The following is a 20341-nucleotide window of genomic DNA, read 5'->3' as shown; positions in this document are numbered from 1 at the left end:
GACACTCCCCGGGACGGACCGACGGACCGACACTCCCCGGGACGGACCCACACTCCCCGGGACGGACCGACGGACCGACACTCCCCGGGACGGACCGACACTCCCCGGGACGGACCCATACTCCCCGGGACGGACCGACGGACCCACACTCCCCGGGACGGACCGACGGACCGACACTCCCCGGGACGGACCCATACTCCCCGGGACGGACCCACACTCCCCGGGACGGACTGACGGACCCACACTCCCCGGGACGGACCCACACTCCCCGGGACGGACTGACGGACCGACACTCCCCGGGACGGACCCACACTCCCCGGGACGGACCCACACTCCCCGGGACGGACTGACGGACCCACACTCCCCGGGACGGACCCACACTCCCCGGGACGGACTGACGGACCGACACTCCCCGGGACGGACCCACACTCCCCGGGACGGACCCACACTCCCCGGGACGGACCCACACTCCCCGGGACGGACTGACGGACCTACATTCCCCGGGACGGACCCACACTCCCCGGGACGGACCCACACTCCCCGGGACGGACCCACACTCCCCGGGACGGACCCACACTCCCCGGGACGGACCCACACTCCCCGGGACGGCACAAGCTGTATTTTTAAGCTTACTCTCGTCTTTCTCCTGTGGCCCCGTTAAGGACCAATCACTTATCAAACGCATGTCAGGTGGTCAAGGGCGAGGGGACTTTGCCCAGGAGCTGCGTGTTTATTGGGCCCAGCGCTGGCCCCCGTTCACTACGATCTCAGTGGACCCACACCCCGCGGCCCCCAGCAGCCACTCCACAGGGCCCCAGGCTGTGCTCTGACACTCTCACTTACGAGGCAGTTTATAAATCAGCAGGAGGAAGCGATTCCGCCAGATTCCAGCAACAAAACTCCAATTCTGTGCGTTGCCAGGGTAACAACTTCCTCCAATTCAGGGCGGAAAGCTCTGCTCACAAGCCAAGGTTTGTGTTGAATACGTTCGGCCTGACAGGAAGATGTGACTCACTCCCTCCCCACACAGCACATTCCAGCTGCTCTTCCTTACCCCCGACCCGGCTGCCCAGGCCCCACTGACCCAGGCCCCACTGACCCAGGCCCCACTGACCCCGGTCCCACTGACCCCGGTCCCACTGACCCCGGCCCCACTGACCCCGGTCCCACTGACCCCGGTCCCACTGACCCCGGTCCCACTGACCCAGGCCCTACTGACCCCGGTCCCACTGACCCCGGTCCCACTGACCCCGGTCCCACTGACCCAGGCCCTACTGACCCCGGTCCCACTGACCCCGGTCCCACTGACCCAGGCCCCACTGACCCCGGTCCCACTGACCCCGGTCCCACTGACCCCGGTCCCACTGACCCCGGCCCCACTGACCCCGGTCCCACTGACCCAGGCCCCACTGACCCAGGCCCCACTGACCCAGGGCCCACTGACCCCGGTCCCACTGACCCCGGTCCCACTGACCCCGGTCCCACTGACCCCGGTCCCACTGACCCCGGCCCCACTGACCCAGGCCCCACTGACCCAGGCCCCACTGACCCCGGTCCCACTGACCCAGGCCCCACTGACCCAGGCCCCACTGACCCAGGCCCCACTGACCCCGGTCCCACTGACCCCGGTCCCACTGACCCCGGTCCCACTGACCCCGGTCCCACTGACCCCGGTCCCACTGACCCAGGCCCCACTGACCCAGGCCCCACTGACCCAGGCCCCACTGACCCAGGGCCCACTGACCCAGGCCCCACTGACCCCGGTCCCACTGACCCCGGTCCCACTGACCCAGGCCCCACTGACCCCGGTCCCACTGACCCCGGTCCCACTGACCCCGGCCCCACTGACCCCGGCCCCACTGACCCCGGCCCCACTGACCATGGCCCCACTGACCCAGGCCCCACTGACCCCGGTCCCACTGACCCCGGTCCCACTGACCCAGGCCCCACTGACCCCGGTCCCACTGACCCCGGTCCCACTGACCCCGGTCCCACTGTTCCCGGTCCCACTGACCCAGGCCCCACTGACCCCGGTCCCACTGACCCAGGCCCCACTGACCCAGGCCCCACTGACCCCGGTCCCACTGACCCCGGTCCCACTGACCCAGGCCCCACTGACCCAGGCCCCACTGACCCAGGCCCCACTGACCCCGGTCCCACTGACCCCGGTCCCACTGACCCCGGTCCCACTGACCCCGGTCCCACTGACCCCAGTCCCACTGACCCAGGCCCCACTGACCCAGGCCCCACTGACCCCGGTCCCACTGACCCAGGCCCCACTGACCCCGGTCCCACTGACCCAGGCCCCACTGACCCAGGCCCCACTGACCCAGGCCCCACCAGGCCCCACTGACCCAGGCCCCACTGACCCAGGCCCCACTGACCCCGGTCCCACTGACCCCGGTCCCACTGACCCAGGCCCCACTGACCCCGGTCCCACTGACCCCGGTCCCACTGACCCCGGTCCCACTGACCCCGGTCCCACTGACCCCGGTCCCACTGACCCAGGCCCCACTGACCCAGGCCCCACTGACCCAGGCCCCACTGACCCCGGTCCCACTGACCCCGGTCCCACTGACCCCGGTCCCACTGACCCAGGCCCCACTGACCCAGGCCCCACTGACCCCGGTCCCACTGACCCCGGTCCCACTGACCCCGGTCCCACTGACCCAGGCCCCACTGACCCAGGCCCCACTGACCCCGGCCCCACTGACCCAGGCCCCACTGACCCAGGCCCCACTGACCCCGGTCGCACTGACCCCGGTCCCACTGACCCAGGCCCCACTGACCCCGGTCCCACTGACCCCAGGCCCCACTGACCCAGGCCCTACTGACCCCGGTCCCACTGACCCCAGTCCCACTGACCCAGGCCCTACTGACCCCGGTCCCACTGACCCAGGCCCTACTGACCCCGGTCCCACTGCCCCGGGTCCCACTGACCCCGGTCCTACTGACCCCGGTCCCACTGACCCCGGTCCCACTGACCCAGACCCCACTGACCCCAGTCCCACTGACCCCGGTCCCACTGACCCAGACCCCACTGACCCAGACCCCACTGACCCCAGTCCCACTGACCCAGACCCCACTGACCCCGGTCCCACTGACCCCAGTCCCACTGACCCAGACCCCACTGACCCCAGTCCCACTGACCCAGACCCCACTGACCCCGGTCCCACTGACCCCGGTCCCACTGACCCAGGCCCTACTGACCCCGGTCCCACTGACCCCAGTCCCACTGACCCCGGTCCCACTGACCCCAGTCCCACTGACCCAGGCCCTACTGACCCTGGTCCTACTGACCCCGGTCCCACTGACCCCGGTCCCACTGACCCCGGTCCCACTGACCCAGACCCCACTGACCCCAGTCCCACTGACCCCAGTCCCACTGACCCAGACCCCACTGACCCAGACCCCACTGACCCCAGTCCCACTGACCCAGACCCTACTGACCCCGGTCCCACTGACCCCAGTCCCACTGACCCCAGTCCCACTGACCCCAGTCCCTACTGACCCCGGTCCCACTGACCCAGACCCCACTGACCCCAGTCCCACTGACCACAGTCCCACTGACCCCGGTCCCACTGACCCCAGTCCCACTGACCCAGACCCCACTGACCCCGGTCCCACTGACCCCAGTCCCACTGACCCAGACCCCACTGACCCAGACCCTACTGACCCCGGCCCCACTGACCCCGGTCCCACTGACCCAGGCCCCACTGACCCCAGTCCCACTGACCCCAGTCCCACTGACCCAGACCCCACTGACCCCAGTCCCACTGACCCAGACCCCACTGACCCCAGTCCCACTGACCCCAGTCCCACTGACCCAGACCCTACTGACCCCGGCCCTACTGACCCAGACCTCACTGACCCAGGCCCCACTGACCCAGACCCCACTGACCCAGACCCCACTGACCCCGGTCCCACTGACCCAGGCCCCACTGACCCCGGTCCCACTGACACAGGCTCCACTGACCCCAGTCCCACTGACCCCGGCCCTACTGACCCAGACCCCACTGACCCCGGTCCCACTGACCCAGACCCCACTGACCCAGACCCCACTGACCCCGGTCCCACTGACCCAGGCCCCACTGACCCAGACCCCACTGACCCCGGTCCCACTGACCCCGGTCCCACTGACCCCAGGCCCCACTGACCCAGGCCCCACTGACCCAGGCCCCACTGACCCCGGTCCCACTGACCCCTGACCCACTGACCCCGGTCCCACTGACCCAGGCCCTACTGACCCCGGTCCCACTGACCCCGGTCCCACTGACTCAGGCCCTACTGACCCCAGTCCCACTGACCCAGGTCCCACTGACCCCGGCCCCACTGACCCCGGTCCCACTGACCCCTGACCCACTGACCCCTGACCCACTGACCCAGGCCCTACTGACCCCTGACCCACTGACCCCGGTCCCACTGACTCAGGCCCTACTGACCCCAGTCCCACTGACCCAGGTCCCACTGACCCCGGCCCCACTGACCCCGGTCCCACTGACCCCGGTCCCACTGACCCCTGACCCACTGACCCCAGTCCCACTGACCCAGGTCCCACTGACCCCGGTCCCACTGACCCCGGTCCCACTGACCCCGGTCCCACTGACTCAGGCCCTACTGACCCCAGTCCCACTGACCCAGGTCCCACTGACCCCGGCCCCACTGACCCCGGTCCCACTGACCCCTGACCCACTGACCCCAGTCCCACTGACCCCGGCCCCACTGACCCCGGGTTCAGTGTCAGTGACCAGCGGAATGTGGCAATGGCAGGGGTGCCGTCTTTCAGAAAATATGTTAAACCGAGTTCCCGTCTGCTCTCTCGGGTGGATGTAAAACATTACTCGAAGAAGAGCAGGGGAGTTCTCCCCGGTGTCCTGGGGCCAATATTCCTCACTCAACCAACATCACAAACAGATTCTCTGGTCATAATTAAACAGCTGTGTGTGGGATCTTGCTTTGTGCAGAGGCTGCAGTGTTTCCTACATTGCTACAGTGACTACACCTCAAAAAGTACTTCATTGGTTGTAAAGCGCTTTGGGACTTCCTGAGGTTGTGAAAGGTGCTATATAAATGCAAGTCTTTCTTTCAGAAACACAGACCAGAATTGAAGCTGAGATGCCCCCCGCCCACCCCCCCCCCCCCCGCTCGATCTCCGTTGCAAATCGCTGCTGGGCAGATCAGTGGCGGCTCCGGGAATCCTGGGCCGATTTGTAGAAGCTCACCTCAGCATAGCAACCTTTTAATGACCCCCAGTGGGAGAGAACGACCCCCATCTCCGGCACACAACATTCCACACGGGGGTTTCAGCGACTGAATGGCGGGGGTGGGGGAGAGTGACTGTACAGTCCAATACAGGAATTACAGACCCTATCACAGGTGGGACAGACAGTGGTTGAGGGAAGGGGAGGGTGGGACTGGTTTGCCGCACGCTCCTTCCGCTGCCTGCGCTTGGTTTCTGCATGCTCTCGGCGATGAGACTCGAGGTGCTCAGTGCCCTCCCGGATGCACTTCCTCCACTTAGGGTGGTCTTTGGCCAGGGACTCCCAGGTGTTGATGGGGATGTTGCACTTTATCAGGGAGGCTTTGAGGGTGTCCTTGAAACGTTTCCTCTGCCCACCTGGGGCTCGCTTGCCGTGTATGTGTTCCTAGTAGAGTGCTTGCTTTGGGAGTCTCGTGTCAGGCATGCGGACAATGTGGTCTGCCCAGCGGAGCTGGTCAAGTGTGGTCAGTACTTTGGTGCTGTTTACAGCGTAGGTCAGACAGCATTCACCCAGACCTTGGCCCAGGATAATCTGACAGTGAATCCAGCTCTCCCTCGGACTATTATTCCCAGAACAAAGACTCCCACAACTGATCTCATTATCGCCTCTCTTCATTAATTAAAGAGCCATTGTCTTCTGCAACATTGCAGCTATCTGATACACACTCTTTGACGCTCTCTCGCTCTCTCTCACTCTCACAGTCATCATCATCATAGGTGGTCCCTTGAAGAGAGGATGACTTGCTTCCACGGCAAAAAGGGATGAGTTCACAGGTGTTTTAATGAAGGACCTAATATTCCGGATCCCGAACTACATGTTGAAGGGTGGAAGATGACCGTGCGTGGATTTTATTAACGTGGGGTGACCGTTGCACACCAGACATCACACGGGGCTTGGCAGAGCTAGGTCTTGGTCCAGTGGCAAGGGTTAACCAAGATGACTGGAGACCAGCTCTGCTGCACGGACCTAGTGCCCACACATATCGCAGTGTGGTCCGTGCTGCCCCTGGGCCCTCGCCTCTCCTGGGCCCTGCTCACGTCCCTCTACGGACTCTTGCCGCTCCTTCGCCCCTCCTGCTGTGCCTGCCCACACCGCAATCAGCGACCTGGCTTCGTAGCCGTCGCCCTCCTGCAGCAGCACGCGCTGCTCCCTGCAGTGGTATACCGCCGCATGCTGCTCCCTGCAGTGGTATACCGCCGCACGCTGCTCCCTGCAGTGGTATACCACCACACGCTGCTCCCTGCAGTGGTATACCGCCGCACGCTGCTCCCTGCAGTGGTATACCGCCACGCGCTGCTCCCTGCAGTGGTATACCGCCGCGCGCTGCTCCCTGCAGTGGTATACCGCCACACGCTGCTCCCTGCAGTGGTATACCGCCGCGCGCTGCTCCCTGCAGTGGTATACCGCCGCACGCTGCTCCCTGCAGTGGTATACCGCCGCACGCTGCTCCCTGCAGTGGTATACCGCCGCACGCTGCTCCCTGCAGTGGTATACCGCCGCACGCTGCTCCCTGCAGTGGTATACCGCCGCACGCTGCTCCCTGCAGTGGTATACCGCCGCACGCTGCTCCCTGCAGTGGTATACCGCCGCACGCTGCTCCCTGCAGTGGTATACCGCCCCACGCTGCTCCCTGCAGTGGTATACCGCCGCACGCTGCTCCCTGCAGTGGTATACCGCCACGCGCTGCTCCCTGCAGTGGTATACCGCCGCACGCTGCTCCCTCCAATGGCCCCGGCCACTCTCACACTCTCTCTCTCTCACACACACACTCACATACTCTCTCTCTCTCACACACACACACTCACACTCTCTCTCTCTCTCACACTTTCACACACACACTCTCTCTCTCTCACACACACACACTCACACTCTCTCTCTCTCTCTCTCACACTTTCACACACACACACACTCTCTCTCTCTCTCTCTCTCTCTCTCACACTTTCACACACACACACACACACACACTCTCTCTCTCACACGCACACACTCACACTCTCTCTCTCTCTCTCTCTCACACACTTTCACACACACTCTCTCTCTCTCTCACACACTTTCACACACACTCTCTCTCTCTCTCTCACACACTTTCACACACACACTCTCACACACTGACACACACGGGTTGCAAACCCTCAAGGATTGTGCTGGAGTATTCAGGAATTGATGAGTAATCTTCAGGACATTTGCTGTGAGCAAACCCAGGAGAAAAATCACCGGGCGTTCAAAATTTGTGTTTTTACCTTTTGTCTTTTGAACACTTTTGTTTATTAGTTCACCATCATCATCGGCAGTCCCTCGGAATCGAGGAAGACTTGCTTCCACTCTAAAAATGAGTTCTTAGGTGACTGAACAGTCCAATATGGGAATTACAGTCTCTGTCACAGGTGGGACAGACAGTGGTTGAGGGAAGGGGAGGGTGGGACTGGTTTGTCTTCCGCTGCCTGCGCTTGGTTTCTGCATGCTCTCGGCGATGAGACTCGAGGTGCTCAGCGCCCTCCCGGATGCACTTCCTCCACTTAGGGCGGTCTTTGGCCAGGGATTCCCAGGTGTCGGTGGGGATGTTGCACTTTATCAGGGAGGCTTTGAGGGTGTCCTTGAAACGTTTCCTCTGCCCACCTGGGGCTCACTTGCCGTGTAGGAGTTCCGAGTAGAGTGCTTGCTTTGGGAGTCTCGTGTCGGGCATGTGAACTATGTGGTCTGCCCAACGGAGCTGGTCGAGTGTGGTCAGTGCTTCAATGCTGGGGATGTTGGCCTGATCGAGGACACTAACGTTGGTGCATCTGTCCTCTCAGGGGATTTGCAGGATCTTGTGGAGACATCGTTGGTGGTATTTCTCCAGCGACTTGAGGTATATTGAGGTATACTGTATATGGTCCATGTTTCTGAGCCATACAGGAAGGCGGGTATCACTACAGCCCTGTAGACTATGAGTTTGGTGCCAGGTTTGAGGGCCTGGTCTTCGATTTCCTATTCGCCCAGGAACAGAGCCGCCAGGAATGGGGAAACTGGCGGGACCATTGTTATGGGGTAGACACCCACACTGTATCCTAGCAACAGACTGTGGAGCGATGTTGGCAGAGAGCAGGCTCCCTCCTGAGACGGTGAGAAGGATGATTCCTGGGGTGGGAAGATCCCATCCTTTGGACCACCCACAATACCGGACTTTGGCCTCTGTCCTCCATCTGCAGAGTGGGTATCACCAAATGCTGGCATCTCTGGATGGGTGAAGTAACGTGGAATGGAGGGGGTGGGAGGGTATCTACAAACTGTGTTTGCTCATCCATGTTTTCAAATCCCTCCCTGTCTCTGTATCTCCTCCAGCCCCACAACCCCCCCTGCCCGACATATCTGCACTCCACCAATTCTGGCCTCTTGAGGATCCCCCGATTTTAATCATTACCCCATTGGTGGCCGTGCCTTCAGCTGCCTGGGCCCCAAGCTCTGGAACTCCCTCCCTGAACCTCTCCACCTCTCTCTCCACCTCTCTCTCCTCCTTTAAGATGCTTCTTAGAATCCTTCCTCCTTTAGGAAACTTTCAGCCACCCATACTTATATCTCCTTATGTGGCTCAGTGTCAAATTTTGTTTGATAATCGCTCCTGTGAAGCACTTTGACACAAAGCAGGTTCAACCACCGGTCAGTGCTTGGATTGGAGCAACATTGGGAGCGAGCCCTGGGCCCCTGGGTGATGGAGAGGGGAAATCATCCAGGGCTCTTGCTCCTCATCACCGGCCTGTGACCTCTTAGAAAGTGTATGTGTGTGTGTGTGTGTGGCCGGGACAGGAGAGGTTTGAGCTAAAACTGTGATGGCACCCACAGTCCAATATCAACAACAACTTGTATATAGCGCCTTTAACGTAGTGAAATGTCCCAAGGCGCTTCACAGGGGTATTATAAAATAATATTTAACACCGAGCCGCATAAAGGAGATATCAGAGCAGGTAATCAAAAGCTTGGTCAAAAAAGTTGGTTTTAAGGAGTGTCTTAAAGGACGAGAGAGAGGCGGAGCGGTTTTGGGAGGGAGTTCCAGAGCTTGGGGCCCAGGCAGCTGAAGGCACGGCCGCCAATGGTGGAGTGATGGAAATCAGGGGATGCTCAAGAGGCCAGAATTGAAGGAGCGCAGAGATCACAGAGCAATGTCTGTTTGCAGAGGAGCTGAGCTTCAGTTGAACCCCGAGCCATAACACCAGAGCAGAGTTACCCTGGGACGCGAGAGGTGTCCCTGTAACCATTCACACCGAGATACGCAAGTGTAAACACAGAGCTGGGACCTGGGACCTGGAACTCATTTCCGAATTGAAATGTAATCGTTAATTGCAGTTGTTAGCGGAACCCACACTGCCAGTGCCCCTACCCACCCCCAGTGCCCTCCCCAGTGCCCCTGCACTCCCCAGTGCCCTCCCCAGTGCCCCTGCACTCCCCAGTGCCCCTGCCCACCCCCAGTGCCCTCCCCAGTGCCCCTGCCCTCCCACAGTGCCCCTGTCCCCACTTTGAGCTGCCCAGCACCCACCCTGGCATTCCAAAGCTCTGTGGAACGAGCCTGTCACAGTGGGCCAGATTTCAGGACTGGCACTAGATACGGGAGGGAGGGAGAAATCAACATAACTCAGCTCGAGGCTCCTGTGTAAATAGCTGGGCCCGCCCTCGGGTCCCTCCTGGGTAAGGTTGGGAGGAGCAGGTGAGAGTGCAGGCTCACAATCTTGTGACATGTGTCAGATTTGTCACTTGACCTCTAACCCCTGACCAGCGCAGATCACGGGGCAGGTTGACCTGATGGGGATAATCTGCAGCTAAAGCCAATCCTGCTCAGAACCAACGGCACTGAGGGGCAGGCCGAGCAGTCTGGGGCAGCACACCTTCCAGTGGCGCATCGCACCACAAACATTCCACAGCCTCATTTTCCACTCATTCCCATTTTTAGATGCAGCTGTCGAGGTAAATTAAGTTCACCCAGTGAGCCGAACATGGTATCAACTGAAGATTATTTAACGCACATTTAATGCATAATAACAGCAACACTGTCCAGTTACAGTGAGTGACCCTTACCCTGAATAAACAGTGACTCTGTACAGTTAGTGAGTGACCCTTACCCTGAATAAACAGTGACTCTGTACAGTTACAGTGAGTGACCCTTACCCTGAATAAACAGTGACTCTGTACAGTTAGTGAGTGACCCTTACCCTGAATAAACAGTGACTCTGTACAGTTAGTGAGTGACCCTTACCCTGAATAAACAGTGACTCTGTACAGTTACAGTGAGTGACCCTTACCCTGAATAAACAGTGACTCTGTACAGTTACAGTGAGTGACCCTTACCCTGAATAAACAGTGACTCTGTACAGTTACAGTGAGTGACCCTTACCCTGAATAAACAGTGACTCTGTACAGTTAGTGAGTGACCCTTACCCTGAATAAACAGTGACTCTGTACAGTTAGTAAGTGACCCTTACCCTGAATAAACAGTGACTCTGTACAGTTAGTGAGTGACCCTTACCCTGAATAAACAGTGACTCTGTACAGTTAGTGAGTGACCCTTACCCTGAATAAACAGTGACTCTGTACAGTTAGTGAGTGACCCTTACCCTGAATAAACAGTGACTCTGTACAGTTAGTGAGTGACCCTTACCCTGAATAAACAGTGACTCTGTACAGTTAGTGAGTGACCCTTACCCTGAATAAACAGTGACTCTGTACAGTTAGTGAGTGACCCTTACCCTGAATAAACAGTGACTCTATACAGTTACAGTGAGTGACCCTTACCCTGAATAAACAGTGACTCTGTACAGTTCTAAAGCTGTATGGTTTGAGGTTGAGACTGTGGGTGTAGCCAGATGACAGAGAGTTAGGTTGGAAGATTGGGAACAGTACGGTTTGTAGCAATGTGCTGCTCTCACCTGTCCATCCACTAAGGCCAGACCCAGACCACAGGGCCCTGTTTCTAACTCGACAGTGAATACCTCATCATCGGCCTCGCTCCCCTGCGGAGTGAGGCTATCTAGAGGGAGAGAGAAAGAGTGATAATATAATGAGTGCTAACAGTGCAGGACGTTACACTTGACTCGCAGTACTGGCTGAGGACCACATTCAGTAAACAAGTCATACACAGGGCACAGATCAAAAAAACACACACAGAGAAATGGAGGGACTCAAAGGGGGAGACAGACACACACACAGTGAGAGAGAAAGAGTGAAAGAACTTGCATTTATATAGCGCCTTTCACAATCTCAGGATTTCTCAAAGCGCTTTACAGCCAATGAAGTACTTTTGAAGTGTAGTCACTGTTGTAATGTAGGAAATACAGGAGCCAAGCTCCCACAAATAGCAATGTGATAATGACCAGATAATCTGTTTGTGATGTTGATTGAGGGATAAATATTGGCCCCAGGACACCGGGGAGAACTCCCCTGCTCTTCTTCAAAATAGTGCCATGGGATCTTTTACATCCACCTGAGAGAGCAGACAGGACTTTGGTTTAACGTATCATCCGAAAGACGGAACCTCTGACAGTGTGGCACTCCCTCTGTACCGCCCCTCCGACAATGCGGCACTCCCTCAGTATTGTCCCTCCGACAGTGCGGCGCTCCCTCAGTACTGCCCCTCCGACAGTACGGCGCTCCCTCAGTACTGCCCCTCCGACAGTGCGGCGCTCCCTCAGTACTGCCCCTCCGACAGTGCGGCGCTCCCTCAGTACTGCCCCTCCGACAGTGCGGCGCTCCCTCAGTACTGCCCCTCCGACAGTGCGGTGCTCCCTCAGTACTGCCCCTCCGACAGTGCGGCGCTCCCTCAGTACTGCCCCTCCGACAGTGCGGCGCTCCCTCAGTACTGCCCCTCCGACAGTGCGGCGCTCCCTCAGTACTGCACTGGGAGAGTCAGGCTGAATTTTGTGCTCAAGTCTCTGGCGTGGGACTTGAACCCATGACCTGCTGACTCCGAGGCGAGTGCTGAGCCACAGCTGACCCTTGGACAGAGGAGGGGATAGAGACAGAGGAAAGGATCGGAGTGGGTGCTCACGCTGTCCTGGGCTGTTGCGGACCCACAGGGATTCACTCAGTGTAAGCAACAGCGTGAGCCAATGGCCACAATATTAACGTGTCCGATCGAGTTTCCAATAACCTCTCCCCCAGCTCAAGACTCAAACCTTACGACACCAAGCCCAAATTCTTGGCAATGGAACGACGGATACGTTCAATCAGCGTTCGGTTCTGGAATGCTGTGCCCAGTGAATCCCCGGGATATTGTGGGAGTAAGGCTAAGTAACAGCCTCTCTCCCTGGCTCCTGTCCTGCTTTAAAAGCTCCAGTTCCAAGTGTGGAATGTCCCAAGTTGACAAATTCCTGATCCTGAGAATTTGGGGGTAGAAAGCACATTGGCAGCTTGCTGGAGGTTAAAGGGTATTGAAAGGTGAGCCTGCCGCTGGCTGTGTGTTCAGCTGTTCCTCGCTGGCCTTGCAGGAACCAGACCTGGGCCATCAAAAACAAAATATAAAGATTCACTGCCTGAGATCGGGGAGAACACTAAAATGCTCCTCTCTAAGGAGCACATGCCCTTCCCCTTGGATTTTTCTCAGCCCTTCCCCCTGGGCCACTGGTTGGTTGCTGGGGTACAGTCCCATGGCTGGTAACTCCCCTTCTACCTTTCCCCGGTGCCTGGTCTTCCTGTGTTTTATTATCCATACCTGGGATGTGGGCGTCGCTGGCAAGGCCAGCACTTATTGCCCATCCCTAGGTATCCTCGAGAAGTGGTGGTGAGCCGCTGCCTTGAACCGCTGCAGTCCGTGTGGTGAAGGAGCTCCCACAGTGCTGCTGGGTAACACTCACTCACTCACATTATCCATCATTCGACGGTGATCCAGAGCAGGAACCATGTCTGATTCTGCCCCTCGCTCCGTATAAAATATACAAAGGGTTGGATCCATTGGTATTCTGTACAATGGGAGTAAATAGGAAGGTGATGGTTTATTGGGAATCTATCCTTGCAGCCATTCTGTGCCCACTATGTGTCAGCTGTGACTGGTTTGTATAACCGTGTTTGAGGGGTGATTTTCCGTGTAGTGACGCGACAGAGGCCGACCACCCTACTTTGCACAGCAGCCGGACGGTCCAACATTAACCTCACCGTCTAGTATTAAACGGCTTTAAAGAAAATGGCTCCGGAGATAACAACACACATTTCTACATGAGCCTTTCACTGTGTTGTAACACAGCACTCACATCCGGGGTACAGGGTCACGACCCGAACCCCGACACACTCACACCCGGGGGTACAGGGTCACGACCCGAACCCCGACACACTCAGCATCCGGGGTACAGGGTCACGACCCGAGCCCTGACACATTCACACCCGGGGGTACAGGGTCACGACTCGAACCCCGACATACTCACATCCGGGGTACAGGGTCACGACCCGAACCCCGACACACTCACATCCGGGGTACAGGGTCACGACCCGAACCCCGACACACTCACACCCGGGGGTACAGGGTCACGACTCGAACCCCGACACACTCAGCATCCGGGGTACAGGGTCACGACCCGAGCCCTGACACACTCACATCCGGGGTACAGGGTCACGACCCGAACCCCGACACACTCACACCCGGGGTACAGGGTCACGACCCGAACCCCGACACACTCACACCCGGGGGTACAGGGTCACGACCCGAACCCCGACACACTCACACCCGGGGTACAGGGTCACGACCCGAACCCCGACACACTCAGCATCCGGGGTACAGGGTCACGACCCGAACCCCGACACACTCACATCCGGGGTACAGGGTCACGACCCGAACCCCGACACACTCACACCCGGGGTACAGGGTCACGACCCGAACCCCGACACACTCACACCCGGGGTACAGGGTCACGACCCGAACCCCGACACACTCACACCCGGGGTACAGGGTCACGACTCGAACCCCGACACACTCACATCCGGGGTACAGGGTCACGACTCGAACCCCGACACACTCAGCATCCGGGGTACAGGGTCACGACCCGAACCCCGACACACTCAGCATCCGGGGTACAGGGTCACGACCCGAACCCCGACACACTCAGCATCCGGGGTACAGGGTCACGACCCGAGCCCTGACACACTCAGCATCCGGGGTACAGGGTCACGACTCGAACCCCGACACACTCACAACCGGGGTACAGGGTCACGACCCGAGCCCTGACACACTCAGCATCCAGGGTACAGGGTCACGACCCGAACCCCGACACACTCAGCATCCGGGGTACAGGGTCACGACCCGAACCCCGACACACTCAGCATCCGGGGTACAGGGTCACGACCCGAGCCCTGACACACTCAGCATCCGGGGTACAGGGTCACGACCCGAGCCCTGACACACTCAGCATCCGGGGTACAGGGTCACGACTCGAACCCCGACACACTCACACCCGGGGTACAGGGTCACGACCCGAGCCCTGACACACTCACACCCAGGGTACAGGGTCACGACCCGAACCCCGACACACTCACACCCGGGGTACAGGGTCACGACCCGAACCCCGACACACTCACACCCGGGGTACAGGGTCACGACCCGAGCCCTGACCTCTTATCGCAGAGTAAAGTGTGGCAAAACTTCAGGTGATGCTGCTGCCAAATAGCGGCCATGACCCAGGCGGAGAATCCTACCCAAGGTGCCATTCTCTCTGTATCCCATCCAGGTGAGTGAGGGAGTGAGTTTACCATGGAGATCGGATTCTGTGCCGAGGTACCGGTGGGCCTCTGGGTTCAGAAAGGTTAAACCAGTTAGCTGTGTCCTTCCTGACCACCTGTTGATGGATGGCAGGTGAGGTCCTGTTTGCGATGCCCCCCCAGTGGAATACCCCGCTGATGCTCATGCTCCCGGCTCTGTCAGGTAGGGTGGTCACACGGGTGCAGTATCGGGAGGCCAATGCCTATGCAGCCCCTACCCCGGCGAAAGTCAGCACCTTCAGGAGAGAGGGGAGAATAAAGGGTCAGGCATTTTGCCGTCCATTCTTATGGAGAGTGGCGACTGAGTGCGAATAGCGAAGGGAAAGGTTACCGTTTCTCCCACCCCACTGAGAAGCAGCAGCTGGTCTCTGAGTCCTCGGCGTGACTCCGCTCAGTCCCGTTTCTCAGTGTTTGAACCCAACCCTAACCTGATCCAGGTAAAGCCGATCAAGCAGTGTGGGTTCTTAAATCATTTGCAGAGATCAGTCCTGCTTCAGGGATTGCAAAGTGTGTCGAAGCGGCTTGTACCTGGCGTAGGGAGCAGAGAATCACACAGCACAGGAGGAGGCCATTCAGCCCATCGAGCCTGTGCCGGCTCTGTGACAGAGTGATCCAATCAGTCCCACTCCCCCCACCCCGCTCTTTCCCCACAGCCCTGAAAATCTTTCCCCTACAACTGTCTATCCAATTCCCTGTTTGAAAGTCACTATTGAATTCGCTCCCACCGCCCTTTCAGGCAGCGCGTTCCCGATCACAACAACTCGCTGCGTAAGTTCATGTTTCAACTGCCACTGCTCAGCAGACTGCATTCTCCTCCCTCCTCTCTCTCACATTCCTTTCCTGGTCTCCTTTATTTTTTAATCAGTAATAATGACCTCCTACACCATGCCGGAAATAGCTCACGGAGGCGTCTGAGCTCTGTCTCTTTAGCCGCTGTGCACCACACTGGAACTAGAGCCTCTTCACCATGTTGCTACTCACAGTCTCATGTCGGGCAAGTGCTCCTTCAGCAAGCGCTCTACTCAGAACTCCTACACGGCAAGTGAGCCCCAGGTGGGCAGAGGAAGCGTTTCAAGGACACCCTCAAAGCCTCCTTGATAAAGTGCAACATCCCCACCGACACCTGGGAGTCCCTGGCCAAAGACCGCCCTAAGTGGAGGAAGTGCATTCGGGAGGGCGCTGAGCACCTCGAGTCTCGTCGCCGAGAGCATGCAGAAACCAAGCGCAGGCAGCGGAAGGAGCGTGCGGCAAACCAGTCCCACCCTCCCCTTCCCTCAACCACTGTCTGTCCCACCTGTGACAGGGACTGTAATTCTAGGGAACTCACTTTTAGAGTGGAAGCAAGCCTTCCTTGATTTCGAGGGACTGCCTATGATGACGATGGTGACTCAGTGACCGGGACAGTTTGTATAATGTCCTCCTGTTCCCTCCGCGCTCTCTCTCTCTCCCTCCCTGCCTATCTGATTTCTCCCTCTCTTGATTTTGCTCCTCAGCCCTTCCCTCCCTCTTCTTGTCTCCCCACTTGCTTAATTTCCCTTCTCCCTATTTTTCCATGAATCTCCCGAACATTGTTGCTGGGAAGTGTCAGCATCGTGTCGCTTGGCATGGAACCAGGGTGAATAATGTTGTGCAGCTGTGTGGAGCAGAGTGTGTGGGACCCTTCATGACCTGACCAGATTCCTCCAGGACTGCCGATGTAACTGCAATCCAAATGGTTTATTGTTGCTTCACGCCAGCAACTAGTGACCGTTCGCTGTGTGTGTGAAGAGGGAAGAATGAATAGGAAGAGCGGCGAGAGGCACAGAATGGGAGGGAGAGAGAGAGAGAATGGGAAAAAAGAGCGAGAGACAGTGAACAGGACAGAGAGAGAGAGACAGAAACCGAGATGGAGAGAGGGAGAGAGACAGAAAGAAGGGAAGAGAGACTGAGAATGGAGTGTAGAAAGAGAAACAGAGAACGAGGGGATGAGAGAGACAGAACTGGAAGGAGTGAGACACTGATACACATATAAGATTATGAGGGGGCTTGACAAGGTGGATGCAGAGAGGATGTTTCACTGATGGGGGAGACTAGAACTAGAGGGCATAATAGAATAAGGGGCCGCCCATTTAAAACTGAGATGAGGAGAAATGTTTTCTCCGAAAATTGTGAATCTGTGGAATTTGCTGCTTCAGAGAGCTGTGGAGGCTGGGACATTGAATATATTTAAGATGGAGATAGACAGTTTCTTAAACGATAAAGGAATAAGGGGTTATGGGGAGTGGGCAGGGAAGTGGAGCTGAGTCCATGATCGGATCAGCCATGATCTTATTAAATGGCGGAGCAGGCTCGAGGGGCAGTATGGCCGACTTTTGCTCCTATTTCTTACGTTCTTATATCAGAGGAGAGAGACAGACCTGGATAATAAACAGAGAACGAGAGAGTCACATTGAAATTGGGAAGAGAGAGGGACAGAACAGGAGAAAGAGAAGTGCAGCCAGGAAGGAGAGTGACACAAAACACAAGGGGAGAGATAGAGAGAGACAGGACAGGAAGGAGAGCCCAGGACAGAGAGTCTCACCTTTAGGCCTGCTGCTGTCTCGGGGTTGGGGCTGCTCACCGTTAACCATCCTCCTGCAGGCTGCCTCCACGGGATCACCCTCGCCCTCGGCCAGCTCCAGGATCTGTGGGGTGTTGGGTGGGGTCAGCAGGCAGGAGGGATCCAGAGCCAGCTTCTTCTGGGCCAGGTCCTGATGCCCGGGGAGATTGCTCTGCAGCTCGAGGCTCTTTAGCTTGTGTGCTAGCTCAGCCTGGCAGGAGCGGAGGCTGCCCGGGGCCTGAGCGAGGAACAGCGAGCGGCCCATTCCTGTAAACTTCCCTCGGTACACTGGCTGAGCCCCGGCGGTGCAGTGATGGGTCGTGCCCTGCTTGGCATGCTGCCCCAGGACATCCGCACAGCTGGGAGCGCTCGCCACTGGTACAGCCACTGGATCCGGCTCTGGATCCTTCTCTGGAGCAGTCACTGGAGCCGGCTCTGGATCCTTCTCTGGAGCAATCATTGGAGCCGGCTCTGGATCCAGCTCTGGAATAGTCACTGGAATCAGCTCTGAATCCGGCTCTGGAATCGTCACTGGAACAGGCTCTGGAACCGGGCCTGTGTTCTGAAACAGAAGATGTTACACAGAGAGTTACAAATCCATCAATTAAACCTCAACCTTCTAAACTGAAGGGAATACAAGCCTATCTTCGTAACTTAACCCTTTACAGTGCCAGCTGTGGCTCAGTGGGTAGCACACTCACCTCGGAGTCAGAAGATTGCATGTTCACATCCCACTCCAGGGACTTGAGCACAAAAATCTAGGCTAACACTTCAGTGCAGTGCTGAGGGAGTGCCGCACTATCGGAGGGGCAGTACTGAGGGAGTGCCGTACTGTCGGAGGGGCAGTACTGAGGGAGTGCCGTACTGTCGGAGGGGCAGTACTGAGGGAGTGCCGCACTATCGGAGGGGCAGTACTGAGGGAGTGCCGTACTGTCGGAGGGGCAGTACTGAGGGAGTGCCGTACTGTCGGAGGGGCAGTACTGAGGGAGTGCCGCACTATCGGAGGGGCAGTACTGAGGGAGTGCCGTACTGTTGGAGGGGCAGTACTGAGGGAGTGCCGCACTGTCGGAGGGGCAGTACCGAGGGAGTGCCGCGCTGTCGGAGGGGCAGTACTGAGGGAATGCCGCGTTGTCAGAGGGGCAGTACTGAGGGAGTGCCGCACTGTCGGAGGGGCAGTACTGAGGGAGTGCCGAGCTGTCAGAGGGGCAGTACTGAGGGAGCGCCGCACTGTCGGAGGGGCAGTACTGAGGGAGCGCTGCACTGTCGGAGGGGCAGTACTGAGGGAGCGCCGCACTGTCGGAGGGGCAGTACTGAGGGAGTGCTGCACTGTCAGAGGTGCTGTCTTTTGGATGAGATGTTAAACCAAGGCCTCGACCGCTCTCTCAGGCGGATGTAAAAGATCCCATGGCACTATATTGAAGAAGAGCAGGGGAGTTATCCCCGGTGTCCTGGGGCCAATATTTATCCCTCAATCAACATAACAAGAACAGATTATCTGGTCATTATCACACTGCTGTTGGTGGGAGCTTGCTGTGCGCAAGTTGGCTGCCAAAACTCAGCTCCCCGCCACCTCAACCCGAAAAATGGACAAGACATGTTGAATGTATGCCCCCAGACTAGTACTTTAATTAAAATTGGTTGTGATGTTGCAGGGGTGGAACCGAGGGATTCTGCTTCTATTGCTGCCCGTTTATTGATTGCCACAAGGGGTAACCGCAGAATTTGTAAAAGGAGTTACTGAGCCTCAGTCTCGCCTACTGAACGCTCCCGCCCTGCGTGTCACACGCACTTGGAAGGGGAAATGAAAGCTCACACAATGATTGGGATCAGCTTCACACATTATCTCACTGACTGCATCCCAATCCAAAGTGATGACAAAGAGAAAATGTTTTGTGAGAGATTTTAAAAAGGCCTGGAATGCAGATCCCTGGTAAATGCACGGTTTCGCTGCCCCCTCACCCCAGCACTGAATCTGCCCCCATTCACCCTCTCTCTACACAATCGGCCCCGCTCAGATCACAGGCCGCTCAGTAGCTGGGAGTCAGTCTGACCACCGCTCCCTTGCACCAGCTCACCGATCGGGAGGTGCTAGAATGCCACATCGCCCAATGCCCTCCTTTTGGAATGAATGCCAAGCCTTTGTGCCAACCCATACCAGCTGCTTCCACAGCCCACGAGGGGAGCGGGGCCTGTCAGACACCACTTCCTGTTGCAGTTATCGCTGAGAGTCGAACTGATACACCGAAGCTCAGTGCTCTGAATCACTCCTCATAAACCCCCAAACCCCCTGTCCTCACACTCTCCCACCTCCCTCACCGTCTTAAACCCAAGGACATAAAGCTTGGGGAGTTTTTATCCCTCGTTCAGGAATACTCAGTATCCTTTCTCAACTATTCATTTCCCAAAGTTCCAATGTTGAGGTTTACCCGGGGCCGGGGGAGGGGAGGCCTGGGCCGGGGGAGGGGAGGCCGGGGTGAGGGGAGGCCTGGGCCGGGGGAGGGGAGGCCGGGGTGAGGGGGGGGGAGGCCGGGGCCGGGAATAACCCGGGCTCTCCCCCAGCACATTCCTGTCCTGTCCTTTCTCTTGCCCAATTTTGGCGCAAACATTGGTTTGTAAACCAACAACAACTTGCATTTATATAGCGTCTTTAACATAGTAAAGCGTCTCAAGGCGCTTCACAGGAGCGATTATCAAACAACCACCGGGCCATTAGGCAAAAGCTACCAAAAGCTTGGTCAAAGAGTTGGTTTTAAGGAGCGTCTAAAATGAGGAGAGAGGCGGAGAGGTTTAGGGA

The 20341-nt window shown here is 58.0% G+C and overlaps 1 protein-coding gene across 1 annotated transcript in view; it reads right to left on the bottom strand.

The window, feature by feature from the left end:
• The window catches only part of LOC139226235 (ras-associating and dilute domain-containing protein-like), a 45772-nt gene that overhangs the window by 6766 nt on the left and 18665 nt on the right, over positions 1-20341 (bottom strand). The window contains exons 3-4 of the mRNA XM_070856857.1: positions 17530-18109; positions 11156-11256 (exon numbers count right to left, since the gene is read on the bottom strand). Coding sequence (XP_070712958.1) covers positions 11156-11256; positions 17530-18109 — 681 coding nt within the window. The remainder of the gene's footprint in view (positions 1-11155; positions 11257-17529; positions 18110-20341) is intronic.

This window comes from Pristiophorus japonicus, chromosome 16, assembly GCF_044704955.1.
Source record: "Pristiophorus japonicus isolate sPriJap1 chromosome 16, sPriJap1.hap1, whole genome shotgun sequence".
NCBI classification, from domain to species: domain Eukaryota; kingdom Metazoa; phylum Chordata; class Chondrichthyes; family Pristiophoridae; genus Pristiophorus; species Pristiophorus japonicus.
Note: the sequence above shows the minus strand (reverse complement) of the source record. Positions and strands in the feature narration are given on the sequence as shown.